Source organism: Colletotrichum fructicola (assembly GCF_000319635.2).
Source record: "Colletotrichum fructicola Nara gc5 chromosome Unknown KSG_Nara_v1_contig09, whole genome shotgun sequence".
NCBI classification, from domain to species: domain Eukaryota; kingdom Fungi; phylum Ascomycota; class Sordariomycetes; order Glomerellales; family Glomerellaceae; genus Colletotrichum; species Colletotrichum fructicola.
In genome coordinates, this window is record NW_027094059.1 from 1,512,345 (window position 1) to 1,526,179 (window position 13,835).

Consider the following 13,835-nt stretch of genomic DNA (forward strand, 5'->3'; position numbering starts at 1 on the left):
TTAGTTTCCCTCATCCGAGTCCCCGGAGTCGGCAAACATATCCACCGCCCTCATTCGTTTCCTAGGCCCCGCCGGCTTGGACGACAACTGCAATCGTCCGACCGTCTGTGTTGTGCCGTTGTTGACATCTGCGCTCGCTGCTGCCTCCTCTACCTTGCTAGGTTCGACCGGTGCTGGTGCTGGCTGATCCTCCGCTTGTTCGCCCCCATCATCTTCCTCCATCGGCTCTCCCTCGACGTCATCTTCTGCCATTGGCTCACCCTCCACGTCCTCCTCGCTCATTGGCTCGCCCATGACATCGTCCTCCATCGGCTCACCAGCAACATCCTCCTCGTCCATAGGCTCTCCTTCGACATCGTCCTCCCTCTCGGGTGTGATCTTCTCCGATATCCTGAGCCTAGGGGCCGCAGCGGCGGTGTCGACATCAGCGTTCGAAGCCTCCACCAGCTTCCATTTGCGCTTGTTAGCGGCCTCGTCGTCTTCTGTTTGTTCCTGGACCTTGAGAGATGGTGGGTTGTCAAAGCTGCTCGCAAACATCTCCTGGCTCTCCGCTGGAAAGACGCACCAGCCTTCCCAGAGGCCAAGTACCAGTCCGACGCTGCGCTTCCACTTCTCAGCCCGCAACCGGCCCCATTTTAGCTTCTCGGCCATCAGACCGAGACCCTCGAAAATCTTGCGCTCTTTGAGTGCTGCTTCGAATAGTTGTCGATATCGCCAAGCTCGCTGGATGCCGCTGTTTGAGGAGGCGGATAGGATATCGCTAACCACATACAGCCCAACGAGGCTTGCGGCGCTGGTATCGGGACCCTCCTTGTCGGCCTTCTCTTCCGGCTCGGGATCAGACTGCTCGGAGTCGTCCCTTTGTCTGCCTCTTTCCTTGCTGTTCGACTGAAACTCCCGGTTCGCCCCCGTTCGAGCGAAAGGCTTTTCGATATTCGAGACGATCATGTCGACAACCTCTTCGGCACCTCTGCTTGCGTGCGTGAGGGCAAAAGTCGTGACTCGCGCAACGTCTCCCTTTCGTATCTTTGATAATGTCGTTGGCAGGCGAGACAGTAGATGGGTGAGCTTGGCTTTGTCGAGCGGGTTGAGGAAGGTGACCTCGGCCTCGGCCCCTTGGCCTTCGCGGTTTTCTCCGTCAAAGTCTTCGTCATCTGACGAGTTGTACTCGGAATCGGACACGAATTCATCAATCGCAGTGACAAACTCGTACGGTGGGTTCTTTTCCGGTGCTTTCCAGGCGTGGCTCCCATCGAAGAGCGGCAAGTACCTCCCTTTGTTCCGGCGTGATTCCGAGCCAGTGATGATCTCCCAAAGCCGCCAACGATACCATATGCCTCCTTCGCTCCGAGCATCCCAGATCCACGCCCACTTCTCCTCCCTCTGGACCTCGGGACGGGTCATGAGAAGAGCCTCAAACTCCACGCCATGCTCTAAAACCGACTCGATCGTCTTGTTGATGAGCTGGAGCATCTTGATGTCGTTTGGTGGCTTGACGGGAACATGAAGCAGACTGCTCCTGTTGACTGAGCCTGCGGCGTTCGGCCCATAAGACGTGGGCGGCGCGAAGCCCCGATGAAAAGACTGCTGCGTTGCGGCGTTGCCTGGTGCGGTCTGTTGTGCCACAGGCTTGGCCCCGAAAGGCTGCGATCCAGCAGTTGTGCTGCTAAGTGTTGATGCTGTGGAAATCGCAACGGCTGAAGAGAGATGTCGGTGCAGCGAAAGATTGAACCCATATCCAAGGTAGCGATTCTGCAATGAGCTCACTGCGGCGTCCATGTCTGTTGCGGGTGTTTCTTGTGACAAGGTGACAATGGCTACCGCGCACTTCCTCTCTGTACCAGACGGACCCCCGGGTGGAAGAATCTTGACGTTCTCGACGGTCAGGTTGGATGGTATCAGTGACTTGATGAATGCCATAGACGTGCCTGGCGGCAGCTGGGACAGGCGCAACGTTGGCCTGGCCACGGCCATCTCCTCTCTCGAGTCCGACTTGCCTTCCTCCTCATCATCGCTGTTGTGGAATACTTTGGAGACTGACATTGGCTCTTCGCGATCGTCAAAGCCCAGCCTGCCACTATCCCTCTCTTGCCTGTATGCGTCGAAACCTCTCTTTCTCCCGAATGATCCTGCGGGAGGACCCAAGCTTCCTGGGCCACTCTTCATGTTAGAAACAGGACCCAAGCTGCCTGGGCCGCTCTTAAGTGCAGATGCGCCAAAATGTCGTTTCGATGCAGCGACTCCTCCCAGCGGCGCGCCACCGAAACCAGGGCCCTTCGGTGGCCGTTGTGGAGGGAAAGAGCCAAAGCGGCTGCTTCCCGTGTCGTCGTCGTCATCGTGATCGAAGCTCTTGACGAAGTCTTGGTATACTGCGGCCGTCTCGGCGGCCTCGCGGGCCTTCTTTGCTTCGGCTTCGGCTCGTTGTTTCTCGAACGCGGATTGCTTGGGTGCCTTCTGGAGCTTCGCCTCCACGTCAGGAAACTCGACCAGGTTCTTTGCCGAAGACATATCTACCGAAGCGACCGTTGGAAGTCGCGTCGCATAGTCGGGAGAAACGCTGTGGGAGAGAGAATGCGCGATCGCGATCGACAATGGTGAAATGATTTGCAGTTGGAGAGCTGTAACGCTGTAAGTGATGCGCCTGGTGCAGAAAGGTGCCTTCGCAGCGGTTGTGGCTTATACAGTGAGCTAGGGACCAAGTCATCCCTTTCGCACTGTACGCATGTGGCGTCCACAACTCCACAACATCGATCCACCTCACGATGCTCAACCGAAGCCAGAAGCGTTCCCACCTCAAGACATGCTAGTGATCAAGTATTTATGATTGATATATCTCATATTGTATCTGTTCTCTCGAAGAAAAAGACAGGAATCTAGGCATACGAAGCTTGTTGCTCAAAACAGTCACTGATCATCTTCAGTAAACCAGAGGTTCAACGCTCAAACAAAACACCAAAAAACATACAACACCGGGCATTCGCCGGTCGTCACCGACCCGACTACTACTCCAGCCCTCATTAGCTTATCTATGGGAGAGCGGACGGGATCCCGAGTTTTCCAATGGGTATGGTCGTATGTGGCAGAAGCAGAGAGTCAAGCAATAGATATTGGCATCTCAGGCGGGCAGCCTCAGATTCTGGACACCACTGTCATGCGAAGGATAGCTGTCATAACGGTTCAAGAGACTCGGTCTGCTTCGTCTCCTCTTCGGACTGTGTGGACAATTTGTAACAACCCTCTCACTGGTAATAAGAACCATGTTTTTGTACTGGTCTGGCCAGGTGTAATGTACAGTTCTATCATGACTGCAACCTCTGGGCGTGGACTCAAGGACCACGTTAAAAGCCGTGGTAAACTTCTCAGTGTAAAGTGAAGTATTGTGTAGCACTAGGTCCTTATAACTTCTAGGCTAGTTGATTGGGACAACGCAAGACAGCGTGTGTAGACTTCATATTCCTCCAAGATGAGAGACTCCATGATATCTCAAGACAATTCAGGTGTGCTGTGCAACAAGAGCGTCTCCGACCCTGCTTCGACTCGCAAGGTGTCGGAAGAACTCGTCTTCCTGGACTTCAGAAAGACCTCTACAAGACATTCTTGACCTTGCGGTTCTGCCGACGAAAGGAACATCGACTCAAGGTAACAATGTTTACAAGTCTTATTTTGTGGCAAAGCCGCAAATATTGAAACGGGCGGGTAGTATTGGCTCACATGCACGACATGGACGATATGGACGCCAGTTTTCAAGGTACGCCATACTAACATAGCCTGGTAAATGACAATCAAGTGATCATCTCCTTTTCATCAACGGATAATCCGAAATGAGGCGCTGAGAAGCTGCCAGGCTTCTTGACGATTAGTAGGAGAAACGTATCAAACCAGTGGAGCTGCCCTGATTGTAATTTACCCATCAACACCATTGCATGGGCCACCTCAACTGCTCCAACAAGAAATAGACGGTGCATTGGGATGTACTGTATTGGAAGTTCTCTGGGAGAATTTGGATTTCTAACAAGTCCAACCATTGGACAGAGGAACTATGAAAGGGATCACTTACAGAGCTGAATGTTCCCCAGATCTAATGCAACCGCTGGTGTTGGAATAGCCATGATGGTCAAATGATCGCCCTCTTGTGCCAGGCACGATAAGAAGCCTGCCCTTTTGGTCTGCCTCCTTGAGCAAGAGAGTATCCGTCAAAGGATATGAACACAATGAACAACCTTTGTCAGTATGTGATAAGAAACAGCAGTCATCTTCCACCCTTGAAAGGGATACCATAGCGAAGGTTCCCACCAGAAAGGAGCTGCACATCACACCGCGTGGACATCACAGCAAGGACAACTCAAGTGTTTGTGAACTTTCTATTAAGGAGATCCCTTCCTACTCACTTCTCCTCATAACCTCCGTGTCTGCCTGATTGCCTGAAGAAACGAGTACCGTTCTGTGGGGGTATTGGTGCTATCGCCAGCGAGCGAAGCCAGGCAACTAAACATAAACCGTAAAACGCCTTCCTGGAACCATAGTGCGGGGTAGCAAACGACGCATCCCAACGAGACCTTCCTGGGGATAAGAGAGCCGGACACCCATCTGGGTTACCGCCAGTCTTCCTGCCCACCAAAGCCTAAGCATACATGCCGGCCGTAGGGGACGATGCCAACACAAATTCAGCAGCCATCTGCCGAGGTGACTAGCTGTCGTCGAAATCCCTTTGCCGTTAAAAATGCAGTCGATAATGCCGCCTCATTCCAAATAACTTTTCCCAATCCGTGTTGAGCAGTGACTTCCTGAGCGTCGTTGATTGCTCAGTAGTCGAGGTAGAAAGGATGCCGGGTAACAAGGGTATGTTGACATAAAAAATCATGCTCATGACGTTGCGTGATATCCGAAGGACCAAGTTTAAGCCTTGGTCTCCTCAGCCTTCTTCTCGCCTTCCTCACCGCCCTGGTTCTTGATGTACTCCTCGTAGACACCGAGAGCCTCGTCGACCTTGGCCTTGAGGGCAGACTCGTCCTCGATGCTGGATCATGTCAGTGGTAAATCATTGCGTGGGGCTAAAGTGGTACTCACAGGTTGACAAGCTCGGCGTTCTCCATCTCGAGGAGCATACCGGTGATCTTTCCGGCAAGCTCAGGCTGCATGGCCTGGATCTTGGGGAAGATAACCTCACCAAGGATCTGCTTCTGCTGGCCAGGGTTGCCAGCAGCGGACGAGAGCTGCTGCTGGATGAGGCTGGAGCTGTTGAGGTCCTGGGCAGGAGCGGCACCGCGGCCACCCTGGGGGAAGGGAGCGTTGTTGCGGGGACCGTTGGGGTTAGCACCGCGGCCGGCGCCGGGCTGGTTGCCACCCTGGCGGGCGTTGGGGGGGAAGCCGGGCATGCCGGGGCCGGGCATGCCAGCCATGGGAGCGGGGCCACGGCCGCCCTGAGGACCTCCGCGACCGCCGGCGTTCATGGTAGCCTGCTGAACCTGCTGGATGGCAGCAAGGAACTGAGGGTTGCCAGAGTTGGGGTAAGGAGCGCCAGGAGGGAACTGGCCAGGCATGCCGTAGACGGGGGGCATCTGTTGGGGAACGCCGCGTCCGCCCTGCTGAGGGTAGCCACCGGGGAACTGGCCAGGACGGCCACCCTGAACAGCGGGCATGGGCATGCCGGGCTGGGGGAAAGGCATGCCACGGCCGCCCTGGGGGAAGACGGGCTGCTGGCCGCCGGCGTAGAACACAGGAGGCTGCATGTACTGCTGGGGAAGGCCAGCGGCGGCGGCGGCCTGCTGCATGCGGAGCTGGTTGCGAGCCTGGATACTAGCCTCAAGCTGGCTCTTGCGAACATCCTTGCGCTGGGCGAGAGCTACGTAGAGGGGCTTGCCGTGGACCATGCGCTGGTTCATCTCGGCGACAGCCTTGGTGGCGTCGTCGGGGTTGCTGAAGCAGACGAAACCGAAGCCCTTGCTCTTACCATGGAGCTTCTTGTCCGACTTCTTCTCCTTCTTCTCAGAGCCCTCCTTCTCTTCGGTCTTCTCCTCAGCCTCAGGCTTGTTCTCCTTCTCCTTCTCCTCAGAAGAACCCTCCTCATCCTCCTTGGAGTCGGTAGGAGTGTCGCGCATGACCTTGGCAGAGGTGATGGGACCGAAGTCAGCGAAGAGAGTGCGGAGCTTCTCATCATCGACCTCGTCGTCAAGGTTCTTGATGTACAGGTTGACACCCTGGTACTTGTTGGCCTTCTCCAGGCGAGCAGCTTCGTAAGACTTGCGCAATTCCTCCTCGCGCTCGTGCTTCTTCTGAGCTCGGCCAACGTACAGGTCCTGTCCGCGGAAGTCCTTGTTGTTAAGGTCCTCAACGGCCTTGGCGGCGGCCTCGTGAGTGGTGAAGTTGACGAAACCGAAACCACGGCTCTTGCCCTCCTGGTCGCGGGCCAGAGAGGAAGAGGTAACGTCACCGAACGCAGCAAAGAGATCGCGGAACTCGTCGTCAGTGACCTCGTTGGCAATGTTCTTGACGTAGACGTTGGTGAAGTTAGCCTTCATCTCCTCGAACTTGCTCTGGCGGTCCTTCTTGGGAATGTGGTGGCCGACGTAGACCTTCTTCTCGTTGAGGAGCATGCCGTTAACGTGCTTGATGGCCTGAGCAGCAGCCTCGTCGGTCTCGTAGTGAACGAATCCGTAACCCTTGGAGTTGCCGTTCTCGTCCTGGGCAACCTTGCAGCTCAAAATGTTACCGAAGGCAGCAAAGGTGTCGTGAAGAGCCTTGTTGTCGATGGCGACGTCGAGGTTCTTGATGAAGACGTTGCCCTGGCCGGTCTTGCGGAGGGCGGGATCGCGCTGAGACCACATGATACGGCAGGGACGGCCCTTGATGAGGGTGTAGTTGAGCTCCTCGAGAGCCTTCTCACCGTCAATGGTGGTGTTGTAGTTCACATAGGCGTAGCCAAGAGAACGGCGGGTAACCGCATCACGGCAGACACGAATGGAAGCGACGGAGCCGATCTGGGAGAAGAGCTCGAAGAGCATGGCCTCGGTGACGGAGGGGTCGAGCTCACCGACGTAGAGGGAGGCGGAGGCCTGGGGGTGAGGGGCGGTGGTGGGGGTAGGGCCAGCGGCGTCGGCATTGTCGCCCTGAGCCTCAACGTTGGTGTTGATGGCGGGGGCGTTCTTGTCAGCGCCGTTGAGCGAGGCGTTGCTCAAGTCGTTGGCGAGCTGGTCGACAGCGCCGTTGTTCGTAGCAGTAGCCATTGTATCGGTGTTGAGATTGACACGGGGGAAGGATACTGCGACAGCAGGGCTGGGTTAGGCGACGATCTTGACGTTGAAATGGATAAAAACCGCAATGAAAAAGAGGAAGAGGGCCAAGGCGCAACCCCTCCAAATATGTGAATGTGGATATGATGAGGGGAAAGGATGAAGAAAAAAAGCACCTACCAAGTCAAGAATCTGACGATGGGTCGTGTGACGGGACCTGGACGGTGCGGAGGATAAGGGTAGTCGAAGAGGCAGCGAAAAGCCTTTCTTGTCGAATGAGGTTATTCGGATGCGTGACGTTTGACCGACACACAAGAGACGCACTTGATGCAAGATTGACAGGCAGGTGCGCGAAGGGCGGTGGTGAAGCAAGAAAAGGACGAGGGGCGGAGAAGGGCCTCTTGGGATTTTCTTGCGAATGGAGGGGGAGGAGATATCCGTAGATGGAGGTGGGAAATTTTGAGGGGGGTTTTTCAAGTTTTTTTTGAAGTTTTTTTTCTTGATGAAGAAAGTGAGCGAGACAGAGAACAAGTACGAAAGACGTACTCCTTGTCAGACCCTCTTTGGATGTGAAGGGGGTTGTTGATAGGGTTTTGTGTAGTTGTTGGAAGAGAGAAGAAGAGGAGGAGCGGAGAGAAATAAATTTCTATGGTGTGGCTTTTGGAGATGGATTTTTTTTTTTTTTTTCTGGATCTCCGGCCTGGCTGCAGTGGAGGGTGAGAGCAGCCGTGGGTGGTGCCTTCCTGCTCTCTCCCACCTTTGCCCACCAGTGACAGGAAAGTGCAAAACCGAGTGTGCCTTCCAGTTTTTCTCTGCAGAGGGGTGTGGAGGGGCGACCAGGGCATGTGCTAGTGACGTCGGTACTTGGCCACGGCGCGCAGAAAGTCACTGTCACGCGCCAGGCGCAAGTAATTCAGCGAGCACTATCTTCATCTGCAGCAACTCACGGCCGCCTCACGATAAGGATTAGCGGGCACAGGCGTCGCCGTGGCCGTGGTACAAACGGTTGAGAGCCCTCAGGTACCGGCCTATCCCATGTGGGGTTCCCATCATTTTATGAAAATTTTATGCGGTGGGTTTCGACCCTTGTGGACTGGTCCAAACGGCTGGTGGACCTGCCTGTGAAGAGAGGAAGCAAGAGCAGACAGGCGATGGGCCGTTCCACAGAGTAAGGCCTCTAGGTAGAGCAGGAGGAAGAGGAGGAGTAGATGGTGGTTTTGTCTGCCATGGCGATGTTTCCATACAGCGTGCCTCACTCGAAGTCTTCAGGTACTGACGCAGGCGCGACTGGCTCAGCCTACACAACAACGTCAGGGGGCATTGCTCATTTCCAAATCTGCGCAGCCGTGTTGTTGCAATTTCGATACCAAACAAATGGGCGCCTGTCTGTGCCGAACCGCCCAAGGTGCAGATCCGGCATTTACATTTCCATCACTTCGTTAGCTGCCGCCTTAGACTCAGACGTTCAAGTCTGAGGGCTCGGTAGGACGGTAGGACGTGGACCTGCAAGACATGCGAGATGGTTAGGTTACTCCAGGCACGAGTAACATTCCTGGGGATGAACCCATGTGCGTCTTTTGATCCGTTCGATGTGCCATGCTGTCCGCCAACGACCGGCCTGTCCGCTTAGCCGAACGATGCTTGGTCCCTTGCTGGAAGATGGACGGTTCAGCGCCAAACAACAAGCCACGACGAACTTGTTCAAAAGCAAGCATTGAGCATGAACCAGTCCTGGTGCCTGAAGTCTGATTTGTCGCGAGCATCTGCAAAGCATTTGACACTCCCCTCACCTTCCTTGACCGGCCTCATGGTTCGCTGTGTTTCTACACCGACACTTACACGAGTAAAGGCGCAGTGCAGAGCTGCAATATCGAGTCAGCCAAGCCTTGATGGCGAAACGTCGTTGGCAAAGGTTGAGTTTTGTTTCATTTGGGCTGGTCAAGAGCAACGGTCAGCTAGCATGCAACGCCCTGACCAGGCTTCTGGGATTCAACATTCTCTTCCGATTCTGGCGATATCATTTTCCTTTGCCTGAGGTCAATCAGTCGCTACCTTGTTTTGTGTCTCCCCATCGTGTTTACTGCCCTTTCCCCAGGTGTCTTATCGGAGCCTCCCGTTTTCTTATCGATACCGGTGGTACCTTCCCCGGTGCAGCAATGGGGCTACCTAACGTAGCACCTGTCCCGTGCGCCGGAACCTTCCACAAGCCGGACCAGCTCCAGCGTCCAAAGTCACAGTCCAGCTTACCTCAGACCCCACTAGCCCTCTGAGGTACCTTAGGTAGGTATGGTGCCGGGCTAGGTACCTTAGCTACCTACCTTAGGTACCGGGGCTTAGTTTGAAGCCTGCGAATTACGGCATTTCCCCTCCAGCGCCGTCACTGCCCGTTCAGGTCCCGCGTTATCGCCGATTGTCAAGGTCAACATCGATTACATACACCCATCCGAACCTGAAGCTTCTGGAAGGCAACTGCGTCCGCGACATCCCTCGACATTGCCTTCAGCTTGCTTCCCCCCAACGTTCCCTCGCTCATCTTTGCTGCGACATGAGATAATACTAAACACCACCATATTATTCGAACGACGCTCGTTCCACGAGGCAACATGTTCCCCACCTTCACAGGAAACTCCAGGCGTCCTCGGAACGTGAACCTCAGCGGGCAGAACCTCAACCCCTTCGCCGCCACATCATGGACGCCATCCGCAGGGTCAGGAGCTTCCAAAACGGTCTCTAATGCCCAGGCCGAACGAGCACAAAGACAACAGGATCGTGACAAGCTCAAGGCAGCAGGAAAGATACAAAAAACATGGAGGGGTCACAGAGCCAGGAGGCGGCTTCGAGACTCCAGGAGGGAATCATTTGACGCTCTCTATTCGACAACTTCAGACTTGGGTACACAGCAGAGACTTTCGATGGCTTTGCCACTGCTGTTGACAACCTTCCAGCCTACCCGAGCCGACGATTTGCAGCGTCTCTTTCGATTTTCACGAGAACTGAGTTCGACCAACCTCGAATGCCTCGCATCCGACCGACTACCTCCCTCAAGATTGGCACGATACGTCCGCATACTGGTAGAGGCTTTGGAAGGCCAGACAAAGAACGAGTAAGTGACCTCGGTCAAATTTACGGACCTCTGAGACAGCTCATGTCCTGTCCTTTCCAAGGCTTAGCTGACCATTTCAGGAGTAACCAACACGACCACGCCCAACTGCTCTTAAACCTCCTGACGCAAATCGTCGGTGCAACTCCCGAATCGATCTCTAAATCTCTTCGGCAATACTATACGGTTCTTGCAGACATAAGCAGCGCATCAGACCTTGATGAGTCTGGTTTGGAGGTGATCTCTCGGGCTGTACTAATGCCACTGGGAGCTATTTCCGGGAACGGTACGGTAGTCCAGCCGGCCTCTGCCATGTGCCAGCTTGCTGACGGTCCAGCAGACATCAATCCCTCGGCCACCTACGAAGCTTTTTCGCTGTCTTTCCTCGCACGGCATGACTTGAGGCTTGTCGAGCAGCATGCGGAGGTATTCTTTCGCAATATTGACCTTGGCCGCCTCGCGACAGCTATCACCGAGGTATACTTAGACGGACGCATTAATGGTGTTAGCCGTGACCAGCAATTGTGGCTCCTTGCACATTTCATTGGGCTTCACCAAGGGAGTGGTGCCAAGTCGCAAGGACTGCAGCATTTGAATGCACTGCACCTGCAACTCTCAAGTCTGTCTGCAGATATCAGCCTCAGACTATCTGTGAAGCCCGCTGAACCCAACCCATCAACCATTGATTCAAACAGCGCTGATGACCAACTCATCCAGCCCCTACCCTTATACGTTACTCAAAGACTCACGTCATTGGTGGACAGGAACGGCATATCAATTCTTCTGGCTGAACTCACCAAGTCAGTCAATCCTTACCCGTCTTCTCAAACACTGCTAATACACTGCAGCAACTTTGGATCTAGATCCACTTCCCAGGAATTCGAGAGCGCAAGCCTATTATCCGGCTACATTCTCACACTGCTCCGGTGCTTTCCCGAGAATGGCGATGAGATTCGCATGCGACTGTTCTTGGGTGACATTCCTTCAAACGTGGGCATCTTGCCGACCATCAAATTTCTCTGGCAAGCTATGAGCCAGACCAGCATTTACAGACAGGTCCTGCGGGACTCAACGTCTGTAGTCGGCTTGGTACGAAACTACCTCTCAAAATCCATGTCTGCCGACGTATCACGCGAGCAGGAATGGCGGCTGATGCTCCTGTTTCTCGAACTTTACACTTTCATTCTTCGTCTGAGTGACGATGAAGACTTCTTCAGCAGCATTTCACCATCATTACTCCAGGGTAGCAAGCAGCCCTCTCGTCTGCGGTCGTGCGGCCTGTCACGGCAAGAAGTGGAAGACCTCAGCATTGTTCTGAAGCACCTCGCCTTTGCCCTCCACTACAACGCACAAGATATTCAGCAGGGCATCCAAAACTCAGAGCCGGTTTCCATGAGCCAACTTGAGTCCTATTTTGGAAACAGTGCCTCAAAGACATTGAAGGATGCCAAATCACAGAACGCGAAATCCACTTCGTCAGACACAAGGCTTGATCTGGGCAGCCTCCGCAGCATTGTCACTTCAGCGTTGCGACTTTTATACGAGCGAGACTCGAGGCGGCCTTTCTTACCACCGAATCATTGGCTGATGACATCGAAATTCGACATGGAGGGCTTTGTTAGCGCCGTGGTCGCCGAACAGGAACGCCAGAACGAAATGTCTGACTCCAGCGACGACGAAGATGGAGAGATTGACGAAGACGCCAACATCGGGGGCAGCTTCATACATACCGTAGCCGGTCAGCGCGTTTCGCGTCATGCTCAGATCGAAAAGCTACGATCTCAGCAGCGAAAGGCGCAAAGAGATCGCCTCCTAGCAGTCATTGGACCAAAGCTGGAAATTTTGCGTCACATGCCTTTTGTCATCCCCTTCGATACCCGTGTTCAAATTTTCCGTCAGTTCGTCTACCTTGACAAGCATAAGCGTCGGGATGGCATGGATGCTGAGCAGTGGAGGATGATGATGATGCACAACCCCTTAAGATCCCCCGGTAGAAGCCCAGCTGGTCGCCATCACGGCAAGATCAGAAGAGGTCAAGTGTTCCGCGATGCCTTTGAGCAATTCTATGAGCTGGGAGAGGGCCTCAAAGAACCCATTCAAATCCAGTTCGTAGACCAGTTCGACACAATTGAAGCAGGTATCGATGGAGGTGGAGTCACAAAAGAATTTCTCACCAGCGTTACAACAGAAGCGTTCAGCAAAATGGAAGGCATCTCATTGTTCACAGCCAACAGTCAAGGCCTGTTATACCCTAACCCAACCGCAATGGACGAGCTGAAAGAGGTTATGAGAAGAGCTGGATACCCAGAGTATTCTGCAGACTGGCAAGACCAGGTGCAGGACCTTTTGCGGCAGTTTGAGTTCCTCGGCCGAATCGTGGGCAAATGCATGTATGAGGGCATCCTCATTGACATTGCATTTGCCGGGTTCTTCCTGCTGAAGTGGACGTCTGGTCAGACCGGGGAAAACAGCTACCGCGGCAACGTCAACGATTTACGAGATCTCGACGAGGAGCTTTACCAGGGAATGCTGCACCTGAAGAACCTTACTAGCAACGTCGCAGACTTGGCGCTTGACTTTACCATCACCGACCAGGTTTCATTACCAGGGGAACCTGTGCGCACTGTTTCTAGAAATCTCATCCCCAACGGCGAGAACGTCCCCGTTACGAACGACAATCGCCTGCTGTACATATCGTACGTCGCGCGCCACCGCCTAGTTGCCCAGCCTGCGCAACAGACGGCTGCTTTCCTGCGTGGACTGCGCTCCATCATAGCCCCATCTTGGCTCTCCATGTTTAACCAGAACGAGATACAGCGTCTCGTCGGCGGCGACAGCTCTGAGATCGACATTGATGACTTGCGTCAGAACACCATCTACTCGGGCCTGTACGAAGTTGGAGACGATGGTCTGGAGCACCCAACGGTTCAACTCTTCTGGAAGGTCATGGCTGGGTTCTCGGATAAGGAGCGCCGGGATGTGCTCAAGTACGTCACCAGTACGCCGCGAGCGCCGCTGCTGGGCTTTTCGCAACTGAGTCCTCGATTCAGCATTCGCGACGGTGGCGAGGATCAGGAGAGGTTACCGAGCACGAGCACGTGTGTCAATCTTCTCAAGTTGCCGCGATACAAGGACGAGGAGACGCTGAGGAAGAAGCTGCTCTACGCCGTTTCTTCCGGGGCCGGCTTTGACCTCAGCTAAGAGAAGTATCAGCTCGAACAGCGAATGCATGATGTTACGAAGCGAGGCTAGAGAAGATAGGAATGTAGATGCACTATTAACAATGTTGCCTGACGATGTGCTATCGATGTTGCATGAGAGCAGCTACATGGGCTCGGGCACTTCATCCCTTGCGGCGACTGTCGAGTCTGCATCATTGAAGTTATCTACATATCTGATCTACATAATTAGAGGTCCAAAGACGCTATGTGCAGGTAGCTTCGATGTTCAAACGGGACTGCGTCCTCTGTGGCACACAGACGGCATTGTATTCGAAAATTGCCTTT

The 13,835-nt window shown here is 54.2% G+C and overlaps 3 protein-coding genes across 3 annotated transcripts; 1 reads left to right on the plus strand and 2 right to left on the minus strand.

The window, feature by feature from the left end:
- Nucleotides 1-2,508, minus strand: U2SURP (U2 snRNP-associated SURP motif-containing protein; the record flags this gene model as incomplete). The annotated part of the gene is made up of 1 exon (XM_032029591.1): nucleotides 1-2,508. The coding sequence occupies one exon, from the start codon at nucleotides 2,506-2,508 to the stop codon at nucleotides 1-3; it is 2,508 nt and encodes an 835-aa protein (XP_031890707.1).
- A 2,388-nt stretch (nucleotides 2,509-4,896) lies between these two features.
- PAB1 (Polyadenylate-binding protein, cytoplasmic and nuclear) lies at nucleotides 4,897-8,282 on the minus strand (the record flags this gene model as incomplete). Its single annotated transcript, XM_032029592.2, has 6 exons — nucleotides 4,897-5,017; nucleotides 5,068-7,187; nucleotides 7,247-7,258; nucleotides 7,410-7,492; nucleotides 7,554-7,640; nucleotides 8,234-8,282. The coding sequence occupies 6 exons, from the start codon at nucleotides 8,280-8,282 to the stop codon at nucleotides 4,897-4,899; spliced, it is 2,472 nt and encodes an 823-aa protein (XP_031890704.2).
- A 1,550-nt stretch (nucleotides 8,283-9,832) lies between these two features.
- Nucleotides 9,833-13,530, plus strand: CGGC5_v014711 (putative E3 ubiquitin protein ligase; the record flags this gene model as incomplete). The annotated part of the gene is made up of 7 exons (XM_066153137.1): nucleotides 9,833-9,998; nucleotides 10,051-10,121; nucleotides 10,175-10,332; nucleotides 10,413-10,615; nucleotides 10,670-11,129; nucleotides 11,178-12,227; nucleotides 12,285-13,530. The coding sequence occupies 7 exons, from the start codon at nucleotides 9,833-9,835 to the stop codon at nucleotides 13,528-13,530; spliced, it is 3,354 nt and encodes a 1,117-aa protein (XP_066007518.1).
- Nucleotides 13,531-13,835: the final 305 nt, after the last annotated feature.